At 38.7% G+C, this 14434-nt stretch overlaps 1 protein-coding gene across 1 annotated transcript in view; it reads right to left on the bottom strand.

Annotated features, from left to right (window-relative positions):
- Positions 1 to 14434, bottom strand: part of ank1a (ankyrin 1, erythrocytic a) — a 155217-nt gene that overhangs the window by 65229 nt on the left and 75554 nt on the right. Inside the window, exons 28-31 of the mRNA XM_079481249.1 lie at positions 12311 to 12522; positions 7411 to 7615; positions 520 to 616; positions 142 to 370 (exon numbers count right to left, since the gene is read on the bottom strand). Of these exons, the coding sequence (XP_079337375.1) occupies positions 142 to 370; positions 520 to 616; positions 7411 to 7615; positions 12311 to 12522 (743 nt within the window). The remainder of the gene's footprint in view (positions 1 to 141; positions 371 to 519; positions 617 to 7410; positions 7616 to 12310; positions 12523 to 14434) is intronic.

Below are 14434 nucleotides of genomic sequence, written 5' to 3'. Positions count from 1 at the left end.
ACAGCAGATGGTTTTAACATTTAACACAATTTATAAGTAGCGTAAAATGTAAACGTCAATATGAAACATCCTATAAGATATGTTGATATATAAGCTATTGCATCTGCAGAATATGAAATCACACAAATTATAGCATATAACCTCAATGTCTCTGCTACGGGCAACTTCAGTGAAGTTTTCATGCTGCTCCAGCGTTTTGTCCATTTTGTCATCAGTCATGCAGTAACATCGGAGTCGACCATCTCGTGATTCATTCATCTTTGCAAAAACCACAAACTTGGCCATGTACGGTACAGCTGACAACTCGCGGTAAAGAAGGTTGGCAAAGGTCACAGCTTCAGCAGTCCGAGGGCAATCTGTCAACCAAAACCTATGAAGTGAGAAAGCACAACATATTTCAAGTAGGATTTGTGAAGAGACAAATAATAAGGACAAAAAATGTATATCAAAAACAAAACATTTTGAGTCAATCATACATTTACAGAATAAGCCATTGTCAAACCAAAATCATCTTCTTACCGAGCAGACACATTCGTGGTGAAACTCGAACACTCATTGGCATATTGGAGTTTGGTGGTTCCAGTTATATCTTCCCATTGAGCAGGAGCTGTGCCACCTATGACATGTAGAATTTAAATATTTTGATGAAAATTTAAATTCTTAAAACAATGATTCACGAGTTTGCCTAAGCCAGGGGTCCCCAAACTTTTTTCTGCAAGGGCCACATAATTCTCCCTATCTTTAATGGGGGGCCGGGTCGGTTTGTAACAGAAAATTACATAGGCCGGAAGTACTACTTGAATAATTGTGGAGATTTAATTATGATTTGAAATGTATTTATCATGCCTCCTAATGGTAGAATAGTTTATTTTGTTATGCAATGTACCGACAAATTATTACTTTTCAAGAGATATAGCCTATTTAAAGAGCATTGTTATTACTTTCATAATGAATTTTTTTCATATTGAGTGCTACTCAAATTCAAAACATTTACTTATGCATATTAATTAACCTCTCCCTTTCCAAACCGCTTGGCCATTTTGTCGTCTCTTTGAAATTTCGCTGGTTCGCGCATCAGCTGTTCTATCGCAATGGTTTGTATGAATTTAACAAATAATTAGGCTATGTGAGTAACTTAGCGAAATTTGAGTCTGAAAGCCAAAATGTATTATCAAATATAGACATGATATAAGTGAAACTGTATATTTAATTTTTTTTTTAAATGTCTCAGAGTGTTCACACCAAACGCGGTAAATCGCGCTATTCGCATGTAGTTGGACGCTTGAACATTTTGAGTTTACTCGCATCCTTTGCGCATGAAATTTGATTCATTACAGACGCGAATTCGCGTCATGGGAGGGGCTTCTGCCACTCGCTCACGAGAGGCGGTCTTAACATAGAGGCATAGGTAGTCTTCTGCTTGAGGCTCCCTACCAGTGGTCATAATAGGGGGGCCCCCAACCAACCTAAAAAAATAAAACTAATTAAAACCCTTGTCAGCCTTAACACTTCAAAAGCATGGTAAATTGTATTAATATTCTTAAGAAATACGTTGAAACTTTGAAGTAGTAGTTAAAATGTCCCGTTCATGTTTATCTGTCACTACACACATACACCCCCTTCTTTCACAATGAAATGGACTAGTCCGTAACCGTGCGCGTTTTGCGAAAGATAAACACAGAGTGACAGGAGGACTGGGAATGTACACAAACAGAGACGAATCAAGACAAATATAAACGCGAAAAAAAAAAAAAGCGAAAAGACAGTAATAAATTATTGGCAAATCTGCCAAAGATGACACATTTTTTTAGTACTGTTGTTGAGGAAACTGACAGGAACAATACTGACAGGAACAACAACGACGTCCAAAGTGTTGAAAAGGCCTGTACAGCAGCAGCAGCTAGCAGTGAAGTGGCGCTAAATAACGTTAACCAAGAAGAAATTGAAGAGGACTTCACGTTGTTGCCGCCCGCTGTCACCGGCGACAGTGTTAACGTTGACACAGATGAGACGTTGACACAGATGAGGTGGAATAGTTGTCCAGTGATGGCCACTTTGACACTGATGATGACGATGATGGGGCTTTGGTGTGTCAACCGCCTAGTTTAGCTGGTAATAGCCACAGCCCTACACTGATAAAAAATATTTTGTGGTGAAGTAAAAAACGTTACTACAGAAAAAGCTCATTTAACCCTTATGTTATGTTGGGGATGTTTTCGTCCACTATGTGTTGCTGTTGAGTCTTAATTTGGCCGCAACTTTCTCTGTGTCACAGCAAATGTTATGATCTTTGGTGACAAATCTTACTTTGACACATATTTTGGGAAAATGCTTTGAAAAATTTTCAAAGACCCAACAATACACTGTGAGCAAATTCACAACCCTTTCGTTTTGTTCGGGATTAAAACATCCACTCAATTAAATTTCTGTAAAAATCTGATTAATATTTGGATAATTTTTTTTTGCATAAATCTGTTAAACAACCTCAGTCCTGATCGAACTGCTAAATGTTTAAGGAAAAATCCTGGATTTTTACTTTTTTATTGCCAATGAATTGTTTTCAAAAACTGAAACAAACACACACAAAATGACTTATTTTCAATATAAAAAGTGATGGTGTCATGATCCTGCCTCTCCTTGTCTTGGTTTTCTAGTGTTATGGCAGGATCATGTCAGTCCCATGTGTTTTGTGTGGAGAAAGAGCATTGTTTTGGTTTGTCACGCCATGCTCTCTCTCCGGTGTCGCGTCCTTTAGCCCCGCCCCTTTGTTTCCCTGTTAGCGGCCCATTAGTGTTAGTCTTGTCACCAGCCCTGGTCACTCTTTCCCTTAGTGTTTTATTCCCCTCACCTGCCTCGTGCAATCCTCCTGTTAGCTTTCCTTTAGTGTTTCATTCATGTCACCTGCCGCCACTCTCCCTGTGTGAGCAGTCCAGTTAGCGTTCCCCTTTATCAAGCCCCAGTTTCCCTCTGTCCCTTGTCGGTTCATTCCTCACGTTTACCCACCTTAGTCTGTCCTGATACCTTGCCTTCTATTGGAGTAACCGTGTTGCTGTTCCCTGGACTCAAGTTTGTGGACTTAGTTTATTTATAATTCTTATTACCTTGTTTGTTTTGTTCCCCTTGTGGGAAGTTTTAGTTTTCAGTCTTGTCTAGTTTTGTTCATGTTTTCCCCATCGAGGGTCTTTGTTTAAATAAAGTTTTATTATTTAGCAAACTGCTGCCTGTGCTTGGGTTCTGTCCATACCTCATGACAGATGGTGGACTGGATTTTTTAAACCTTTTATCACAGTCTTGGACATTTTTTGTAACAACATTGGCTTTGATGCATTGTTAGTTTTTGTGCAGCATCAGATACATTTTATTTCTCCCTATCATGTACATAGGTTTGTTTGTAGAATGTTTGAAATGTTCAATCTCAAATGTAATGTCAATTCACTGAGAATATCCTGTATCTTGTACACGGGGTTGTTTGAAGATTTTCTAAATGTTATATTGATTTTATCTTAAAAAATAATAAACAGTTCTAGTTTTCCTGGCATTTTGACAAAGACGTGTTATCTGAAACCTTATTCTCTGTTGGGTTCCATCGTGACAATTTGTTTGTAAGGTTACACTTTGAGTGTTCTCTGCTTTCAATCTTCATTTTGAAGTAAACATTTTTCAATCTCTCCTTAGCTTCAGTAGTCATGTCAAAGCAATAACTAAATCCGCATACTATCATCTGAAAATATTGCAAGAATTAGATGCTTTGTTTCCAGTCAAGACTTGTGCATGCCTTCATCACCAGCAGGGTGGATTATTGTAATGGACTCCTAACTAGCCTCCCCAAAAAGACCATAAAACAGTTGCAGCTTATACAGAATGCTGGGGCAAGGACTCCGAGCAGAACCAGAAAATATGATCATATCACACCAGTCCTCAGGTTTTTAAACTGGCTACCAGTTACATATAGGATAGATTTTAAAGTTTTATTACTGGTATATAAATCGTTCAATGGCCTAGGACCTCAATACATTGCAGATATGCTCATTGAATACAGACCCAAAAGAACACTCAGGTCATCAGGATCGCATCAGCTAGAAATACCAAGGGTTCTCTCCAAGCAAGGAGAGTCTGCATTTAGCTATTATGCCAGTCGCAGCTGGAACCAGCTTCCAGAAGAGATCAGATGTGCTCCCATAGTAGTCACATTGAAATCCAGACTCAAAACACATCTGTTTAACTTTGCATTTAATGAATGTGCACTGTGCCTCTGACCGTCCGACTGTTTGTGCTGTACTTTATTTTATGTATTTTATATTCTAAACTGTATTTTATTTTTTATTCTTAACTGGTTAATTTGTTTTTTCTTATTTCTTCACTGTTCTATCAAATGGATATTTTTAATGTCTTCTATGTAAAGCACTTTGAATTACCATTGTGTATGAAATGTGCTATATAAATAAACTTGCCTTGCCTTGACTGACTTTGGGACCCCATACACACCTTTGCCTTGGGCCCCAAATTTGCTAAATCTGCCACTGATAATAACAATAGATCGATGGTAGAAATGGTGTGCATATTTGGCATGTCCGGGGCAAGTGCACCGAGCCCGGAAGTGGCCCGAAACCAGATCACACCTCCTGTTTTCCTGCGGAAGAAGCATGCTCAAGGAGATAAACCGGGGTGGTGGAGGGATGCTGAAAACTGTAGTGAGAACAAAGGTAAGACAGCTTGTCTATGTATAGGAGAGCTCGCTTGAGCTGAGAGGGTAGATGCTGTGATTGCGGGTCAGCCGAGCTGATTATCTGCTCTTGCTCCTCCTGAAGTTGTTAACTTAACATCATTAAGTTGGTAATGTAATGTAGAGCTTTAATATGGCCAAATGTTAAATCACATCAGTGGGTCATGAAAATATCCCTACTCTAACTATGTGCTCACAATAGGCACGGTTGCCCTAAACTATAAGCGTGATTGTCCAGGGAGGAAATTTAAAGGGATTTCACCCAAAAATGAAAGTTCTGTCCTCATTTATTCACCCTCAGATTGTTCCCAAATCTATATAAATGTCTTTGTTCTGCTGAACACAAAGGAATATATTTGGAAGAATGTCAGATCTCATGCCCTATTGACTCTCATAGTATTTATTTTCCCTAATAAGGCAGTAAATGGGGCATTAGATCTGACATTCTTCCAAATATCTTCCCGTGTTCGCAAAATTATGAATGTACAGACATAAAAATTCAGTTTTTATCTACACATGAAGTTGGTTTGATGTTGGCGGTTCGACAGTCGTGCATTTATGGACAGTCTCCGAAGTTACATACACATTAAAAAAAAAGGTTTCTCAATTAATTAACATTTAAAGGGAATGTCACAAAACCAGCTGTACAGTGTTTATGTGGGTGTCAGCTATAATGCACATGTTTTAGAATAAAAAAAATTATTACAATAAACTGTCAAAGCATATGTAAATATATTTAACTTTATTAACTGCTTTCCTGTGGCTCAGTGGTTAGAGCATGGTATTAGCAGTGCCAAGGTCATGGGTTCGATCCCAGAGATTGCACATACTTAGAATCAAATGTATTTTATGATTCAATGTACCGTAAGTCGCTTTGGATAAAAGTGTCAGCCAAATGCATAAATGTAATTGTATAACCCTTGAGAAGATATCATATGCAAATGTTAATGTGTTAAAATAGTCTTAAAATGCAGCCTGTTTATGTGTTTAACTGCAGGTGACAAACATGTGGTTCTGCTCATCATTTAAACCTTGTGTGGTGTTCTTATTTTTTATTACTCAGCTAGTGCTGGTGGATCTAATGGACCTGCTGCCGTTGGGTTTTTAATTAAACACAATCAAACACTTCAAATAATTAAACAATGTTTACTTCATCCCAAGACATCTAAATAGCATATATGGTTAATAATTACCCTGTACCTTTGTTAATTACCCTGTACCATACCTACCATTCATACCTGTCAAGTATCCAGTTTTGGCCGGGAAAGTCCCGTATTTTACCTTGCTATCCCGCTATCATCCCGATAAAATAATTTCCCGTATTTCTCCCGTATTTTTTATATTTCTATAAAAAATAAACAAGGGGCCCAAAACAGTTGAGCAGAAATCCCGCCCTGCAGCTAATTTCACTAATGATTGACTAATGTTAATCAAAAGTCTGTATGTTTTTTCTACCTTAATTTAGAGATTAAATGTGAAAAAAATTTGAATCTAAAAGTACATTAAAAAAATGATTTTATGCGATTAATAAAAAAAGTGTGATTAGCTATTTATTTATTTTACCGATTGACCGGACTTTAAGGTTGTTTATTTTTGCTATGCCAAACTCAATTTCATATCAATTACTGTGCAACCAGTTGCGGTCTTGGATGTCTGGGGGCCATAAGCAAACCTTAGTTGGGGGCCCCTGTCATAGTAGTTAAAAGTAGATAAAAACATAATTTACTAAACTAGTAATCACTGTTAGTAATTAACTACTAAACTATAATAAATCAATGAACACTTAAATTAATGAAGACTGAAAGACAAAAAAACTATAAACTGCCAATAACAACAATTAGGTCAAATTAAATCCACATTTTGATTGACAGTTACATTTTTTTAACTAAAGCAGGGCTCTTCAAATGGGTCCTGAAGAGCCACTGCCATGCAAAGCTTAGCTTAGCTTAAACCCTGATCAGTCCTGGCCAAAAGTAATGCCCTGAAACCATCTAGCTGCCAAAAAATATATAATACCGCATCCTAACCAAACGTGATGAGATTCCAGTGATACGCAATTTGTTTGTCCATACCGAATGCAAAACATGGATTGGACGCGACAATCAATCACAAAAAACAGCCAATCAGAACAGTTTTTGTGTGTCAACGCACCCGCTCACGCTGCAGCTGAAGATTGCACATGCAGAGAAATGCATCCTGTTCTCATGACTTCAGTTATGCCTCACCGGACGCTATGCTAGAATTTCAGAATCTAAACGTATGTAATCAAATGTATATAGCCTGTCATCATCCATGTTTGCCGATTCATATTCATGAGTTGCTGAATTTACATCGAATGAGATCGTTGTGTGGGTGGAGCTGTCAGCCGTAATGTCGCAGAAATAGAAACAGTTTCTAAAATAGAAAAGGCCGTTGCTCGACGCACAGCCCTGTCGTGGCTGGTTAGGACAAAACCTTTGATTAACATGGAAAAGATACCTTTTATCGCGTGTCACAGCATCACATTGCGTTTGGTTAGGACATGGTGTTACACTTAGGAAATTATTTTTAAAGCATTGGAGCCTTCAGAGAGAGGAATAAAAGTATATTTAATGTTTCAAAAATACAATATCTTTGTAATTTCCTTCTGCTAAAACGTATTAAAACACATTAATATGCTTCTGTGTATTAAAACTATTTTGACATACCAGTGACACTGCAGAGCAGGCGAAGACTGGTGGTGTCACCCTCACCAGCATCCCGTGGGCTCTCCCTCCAGGATGGAGGCAAAGGAATCCTTAGGCCAATAGGGCGATGAAACTTGCGACGACGTGGCTCTACTGTAACCACAGGGCTGAAAGTGGCTTGGTTTCCTAGGAGCTTCGCCACCAGTTCATCAGGAACCGGTTGGGCCTGAGTGCCAGAAATGAATGTGGGGAAAAAAAAGCAATGTAGTACAAAAAGATAAGGGAGGGGAAGAGTAAACATAATAGAGAACACAATGGAAAAGAAGAAATACATTTAGTAGTGTGGGCAATGTATTTGCGCGTGTATGGATGGATAAATAAGATAGTATGGAAATTTAAAAGTTGCAATAAAAAGCGTCAAAGCAATTTCATGACAGAAAAGCAGAAAGGAAAAACAGAAAGAGTTGTGACACTTTAGTTTGTAAATCAGTGGTATTTATTAATAGACAAAAAGGTGTTACAGATATTATTTAACCAAATGTGATTAAAAAGTTACCTTCAGTAAAATAACATATATTCAAGCATGTAAATTATTTGTTTACAAACCATAAATGTTTATGAAATTGTGAGGTCTGATTCTCAAGTTTTGCTAACCACTCACATTTTGAATGAACAATTAGTTCAACTGCAATATGACAATAGTCTTATCCATAATTCCCAGTATTTGGGCCTTTTCCCCCGAAACATGTTGCCACAATGATCACTTGCCTAAATGCTTACTGCAAAAAAATTACTGAGCATTTTTGTTTTGTTTTCCATAAATAAAAAATATGTAAATTGAAATACATTACTTGACAAGGAAAGTTACGCAAACTAATTCGTTTTATTGTTTTATGAAAGAAAATATAGGACTTAAGTAAATTTATATTGACAACAAGCAATTTTTTTTACCTTTTTCTAAAGTACCTATTCAAGATATGTAATACCACATTGTTTTATATGTATAATAGAAAACAAGACAAAAATGCTTACTAAGATTTTTTTGCTTCGGAACGTTTAAAACAGAATATTTAAAATAAAAACGTCCAAACGTGGATTACACCACTTAAACTTCCTGCAGCAAATCTTCAACAGATGGTAGAAAAACATGAATAACTGAAAAAGAATATAAAATGACAGAGAAAATAAATGTTAGAAATAACATTTTAACGTTTTTTATCTTCCAGTGGAGATTTAAAAGTATATTTTTTTAAAAGCCAACCTTATAAAAGTTTGTTATCGTAACTCCATTGATTATTTAATAATACAGAAAAAGGGCCCATCATCAATGTAAAATACACTCCCTTTCGATACTGTTCACTTCGCATTGCGTTTAGCAAAGGCTATGGGAAAAACTCCTGTTTTATCTGTTACTAAAGCTTGGTATGGACGTGTCATCACTTTACTACCTGAACACCATGTGAGCATGCTGGAAAGCGCCCCCTTGGATAGCAAAACACTTTGAAAGTCTCAGGGAAGTCATAAGGATTACTGACGAGTCCAGCTGCTTGTAATTTCCACAAAAAAATTGTTTTTTTAGTCCTGGATTCATTGTTTCTCCTATTCTCCTCATACATTTTCCTGGCGGTTTTGCCACCCAGGTTTTACCACCCAGTGCTTGTGGCCTGGTCCCGTTTGGTGGTTCAGACGAGTTGGAAGAAATAATGTCCCCCATTTCGGGGGGTGACGACTGGGCCGCTTTGGATGTATAAGCTGCCCACCGGCAGATGAATCCAGTGACACCCGTCCTCAATCTGACTCTGAGCTTGTCAGAATCCTCACCAGAACAGTTGTGGAGCTCGCATTGTTTGGTCCTCTCTGAGCCAAACACAGCCATCTGGACGAGCGGTTTCTGCAGCCGAGGTGCCGTCAACAAATTTACACACAATATGCTATCTTGCAACGCTCCACCACTTGGGGAATGGAGGCTAGACCCCCGATTGCATGCCGGTGTCCGGGGCGGAAACCGGCATGCAAATTTAATTTGCCAATTCTCATTGGCCGTTTCTCAAGTGAAACCCCATTCTGTCGAGAGACTGACAGAAAGGGAACAAGAACATTACTTAAATATAAACTTCCTAGTGACTTCCCACTAGGGTGCAAAAAACAAGAAAACTGGGTAACGTAAACGTACTAATTAAATGACGGAGACAAGACTATATAATATACATGACAAGAGGTAAGGAAGTCAACCAGACAAGGTAATCCGACATGGCAAGGTAACAACAAGGCAACACAGAAAAACAAGTGGTAAATTAACACTGGGCAGGTGTGGGGAAGCTAAACGACACACTAATGGGACATGAGGGAGGAGGGCGTGTAGTCCGGGGGGTCTTGACAGGGAAAACTGGCTTGGGTGAGGCAAGGTTGGCAGAGGACAATGGGACAGGTCCAGGGGTGGGAGTGTCAAGGGTTCAGGGGTGAACGGGGGCACTGCTGGCTGTAATACTGGCTGCAATGGTGGCTGGAAGGCCGCCTGGAGGACAGGCTGCACCGGGCTGGAAGGCTAGCTGGAGGACAACTTGCAATGGACTGGTTGCTGAATCACCTGCTGGGTTCAGTTTAAGGCCAGTTAATTCACGACTGAGAAAGCGTCTAAGAGAAAGAATCCAATTGCAGGCAGCGGTACACTAAAAAACTTTACCTTATTAATTCAAAACAAAAGCCCACGATGGGGGTAAAAAAAATATATAACTAAAATATAAACTTGAAACAAAGACTTCCCACAAGAAAAAAAACAAGAAAACAGGGTGACTAAAACTTGCTAATTAAATGACGGAGACAAGACTATATGATATACACGACATGAGGTAAGGAATTTACAGTTAAAAAATCAACTGTACAGTGTTCCTGTGAGTCTCAGGTGAAAAGAGCCCATCCCACAATGACAGAATCCAATGGCATGGGTGAAGGCATCCTGAATGTTCTGCCTTTTCAAGGTGCTCTTAACGGAAACAGCGCTGTAGTTAATTTTTATCTGACTCCGATTATAATATAAATGGATTCTGACAAAATCCCAATGGGTTAGAAAACAAAACAGAGTCATACCTGGCAATAAATACACACAAAGTAACTGTGTGGGAAGTTCTGGCTAAAGAGTGCTTCCCTGAGTCTTTTGCCAATGCACCTTATATACCCATTTAATTAAATAGTCATAAATTCAATGGTCATTGTGGAATTTGGTTTGTTTGGTTTCTCGTGGCTGTAGAGGAAATCAAATGGGATCTCAATCTATCTGTAAACAAGATTCCCTGAGAAAGCCACACCTCTTAGAGGACTGCAGTTTATGTCCTAAAGTTAAAAAGCTCTCAAACACTCTTTGTTAGGTTTGAAGATATAAGACCCTTTTACCTATCACTCCATGACCTTCAAAACGGTACCAAACATGATGTTCACGTCTTCACAAAATGACAATTAATTATATACACCGCATTAAATGTGTAAGCACATTTCCAGTGATCAGGGCTTGAAGAGATGAATGGAGGGCTGAGGTGTGATAAGAAGAGGGGGTTCAGTTCCTAGGTATCAGCAACCCCTGGGGATAGGGCGAAAAATCATTCCTCAGTATCTAGCAAGGAAAGTCCACAACTATACCTAATGTTGATTACTTTGCCAGCTGCCTTACACAGCTATACCACTGCAATCCACTGTATTTCGTTTGCCCATGATAGTATGTAATTTTACACCGCTTACAGACCAATTTTAACTTATTTTTACGTTATTTTGATAAGTGCAACTTAACGTCATTCCATCAATAGCCTCTATATCACATTGTTACATCCATTATCGTTGTTTTGTGTCTGCTATTAATGTAGTAGAATTGAGTAACAAATACAGCTTTTTGTAAGAATGCTGTTATTCCCAAACAGAAATATGTCTTGCAGTCTCTATGATGAAGTTTATTTGAACGCATAAGATTATTTTGACAACTTCAAGTCTTTCAGAGCATGGCGTGCTGGGACATGACTCTCGTAGCATTTTCTAAACGCAATGCGAAGTGAACCGTATCGAAATGGAGCAATAATAATGAGTACAAGCATTGCTTCGCAGCAAGTTTTTACATCGCACTTCAGTTTAATAATGGTACTGAACGGCGTTCAGCCCGGACTTATATAGGCAAGCGCCGCCGCCTATAATGGCGGGACCGAATGCCATTGGTCTATGATTTTCACAGATGTGAACCAATAGGCTTCAATAACGGATAAAAAAGGAGTTTTTCCCATAGCATTTGCTAAACGCATTGCTCGTTACCTTTATCTCAGGGAACCGGTGTTGCGTGAGTAACCATAACTTTTTCTATTGTCTTCAAGTTGCTAACTAAAACTTTACAATTATTTAAATAATATTTTACTTAAAGGGGGAATCTTATTATGTATTCACTTTGCATGCACATACTGTACTCTGCTACAGTGCAAGTTATCTTCAATAAATAAAGCTGCAATGGTTACTTGAATACCCTGAAACTTACCTCAGGTTTTAGAACTAACATTTTAGGTTATGAAAGTAGCTGTTTTAAGATTACATTGGAACTTAAGGTTACATAATTTGCACAATCCGAATACATTTTTGAAAGGTTAATATCTACATTTAAACAGCCAATAAACGTTATCCTGTTTTGATCAAAGTAAGAGGTAAAACATAGCATTATGCACATCATGTTTTATTACCATCTTCAAACTAAGTCCGAAGCTTGCAAAATTCCTTTCATCCACATTCCACAAGAACAAAGTAAATTGGATAATTTAATATCTCATTTTAATCTTTCAGTCAACACAATCACTAAATAAGACACTATCACACAAATCTAAGATATGCTGACTGTATTTGGAAAATATGTAGGACATCTTTCTCCTATCACATCTTCCTCATCGTCCCATCTCACCTGCAGTCCAAGACGGACCCGCTTGGTGACAGCAGTTTCAGGAAAACTGGCCTGGACCAAAGGCACCAGCTTGCTGGTTAGGTTACCTCCTTCTGGACCAATTAGATCATTATCCTGCTGAATACGGGAAACCACGGCAAAGTAAAGAGGGAAGTCAGTGGAGATAATGCGCCTTATCCTCTTCTTTCCAAGCTCCTCTTGGTTCTCAAGATCTTAAATGTTAAATAAACATAGAAAAGAATGAGGACATTAGTCAAAACACATAACAAATAAATAATGAATAAAATCAAATTTTTATATTCATTTTACAAAACCTTAAGTATGGTTAAAACTTAAGTTAAAAACATATCCTGGACATTTTCCCACAGAATTAAAAGTTTAGCGAACCGCAGATAAAAAAGGCACCTCAGGGCCTCTTTTTAACGCGCATTGTGCAGAAAAGTTTGCTAGATTGGAATTGAGCTAACATCAATATGTGGCTTGAGTGAGAAGGTCCTGTGTGAGGTTAGGGAAGAGAAGAGAATCATCAAGTCTTGTCCTTCTTGGCCTTACCAGACTTGTTTCCCAGGGTTGAGCATGACAATTCCCCTTGACGGATTCCCCTGCTGAAGGACCTTCTGTCTCAGCGAAAGGGCACATTGCAGCCTCTCGCCACGAGGCGCGTTTATGCATTTAAGTGGTGTCTCTTCTCATCTTGGTCTTCTTCCCATGGAAAGACCCAAAAAGATGTGCGGTCAGTCAGTGTTGTGCCCCCTTGAAAGAGACTCGATTGACCCTTTTGCATGACCTGATCATCTGGTATTCATATATGGTATTCAAATTATGTATTCATATACTGTAGCTTCGGGAAGTCGCTTTGAATAAAAGCATCTGCTAAATAACTAAATGCAAATTTAATGCAAAGATCACTAACCAACTTCTCTGAGACATTGGCATCAGTGAATTGTGTCATTGTATCGCTATAATGGACATAAGACTTTATGTTGAGTTCGAATCAATTTACAGAAATGTATTGAAGCAACCAACCCCAATCAACAGCAAAGCAATGGTCAAAAAACAAACACTACACCAGCAGAGGGGTCCATCGCCTGAGTACTGACGGGTTATAGTATAAACTGACTGGTTACACTTAAATAAACCTGGCTGCCATGAACACTGTGCCTTTTGGAGCTTTTGATTCATTGCTATTGTTATTCTGTTGTGTATGACCTTGCCTGTTTTTCTGCCTTGTCTTTTGTATTACCCCTTTGGATTGTTGCATTATTTTGGTTATTGACTCAACAGTTTCACTGTTGTGTTTGTTGATTATGTTTTTGCCATTCTGCTAAATAAATGTCATCACATGGATTCTACCAAACTCAGAGCCTCATCCTTACAGGATTTGAAAAAAAACAGTAATTCAATTAACCAGGGACCCGTTTCAATAAGGAGGTTCAAGCAACCCTGAGTTAAAATATGAACTCTGAGTTGATTTACTCAGATAACCGCTACTCTGAGTTTTCTGTTTCAGAACAGCTGGTTTCAATCAGTTCAATCCACTCTGAGTAAGTTCACCCGAGGTTACTCGTGTTCACCGCGGCTTTAAAAAGCCATCATCAATTGAGCGAAGATAACACGATTCACCATGGCAACGGCACGTGACAAAAAGCGCTCCGTTTATTTCTCGCCAGTCGAATTGTAGGCACTATATATCTATCTATATATATATATATATATACACACATATAAACATATATACCTACGACTTTTGTCATGTAGGTGCAATCCTTCTGCAATAAAAAGAACATGGCAGCAGCTGGAAATGAAATATAAAAACATCATTCAGTCCGGTGAGTTTAAATGCTCTTGCTAGTAGGATGCCTGACTGGGAAATGTTTGATATATTTAATAAACTGGCCTTGAAAGTTATGAGGATATGAGAACCGAGCACTGTGGCTATAGAAGACAAAAAACTGGCCATGCTCGCCCCTGCTCCAGCTATGTGTAACGGAGGCCAGCTAGAGTCACTCCCCGACCAACAGAGATGCTCTGGCGACGGACGTTATAGGGACTGCGGATCGTTAGGCTCGTTGTTAGAGCGCCCGCGTCTCATTCTGACCGACGGCAGTTCGAAGCCCGCGCGGG

Source organism: Barbatula barbatula (assembly GCF_947034865.1).
Source record: "Barbatula barbatula genome assembly, chromosome: 2".
NCBI lineage: Eukaryota > Metazoa > Chordata > Actinopteri > Cypriniformes > Nemacheilidae > Barbatula > Barbatula barbatula.
Note: the sequence above shows the minus strand (reverse complement) of the source record. Positions and strands in the feature narration are given on the sequence as shown.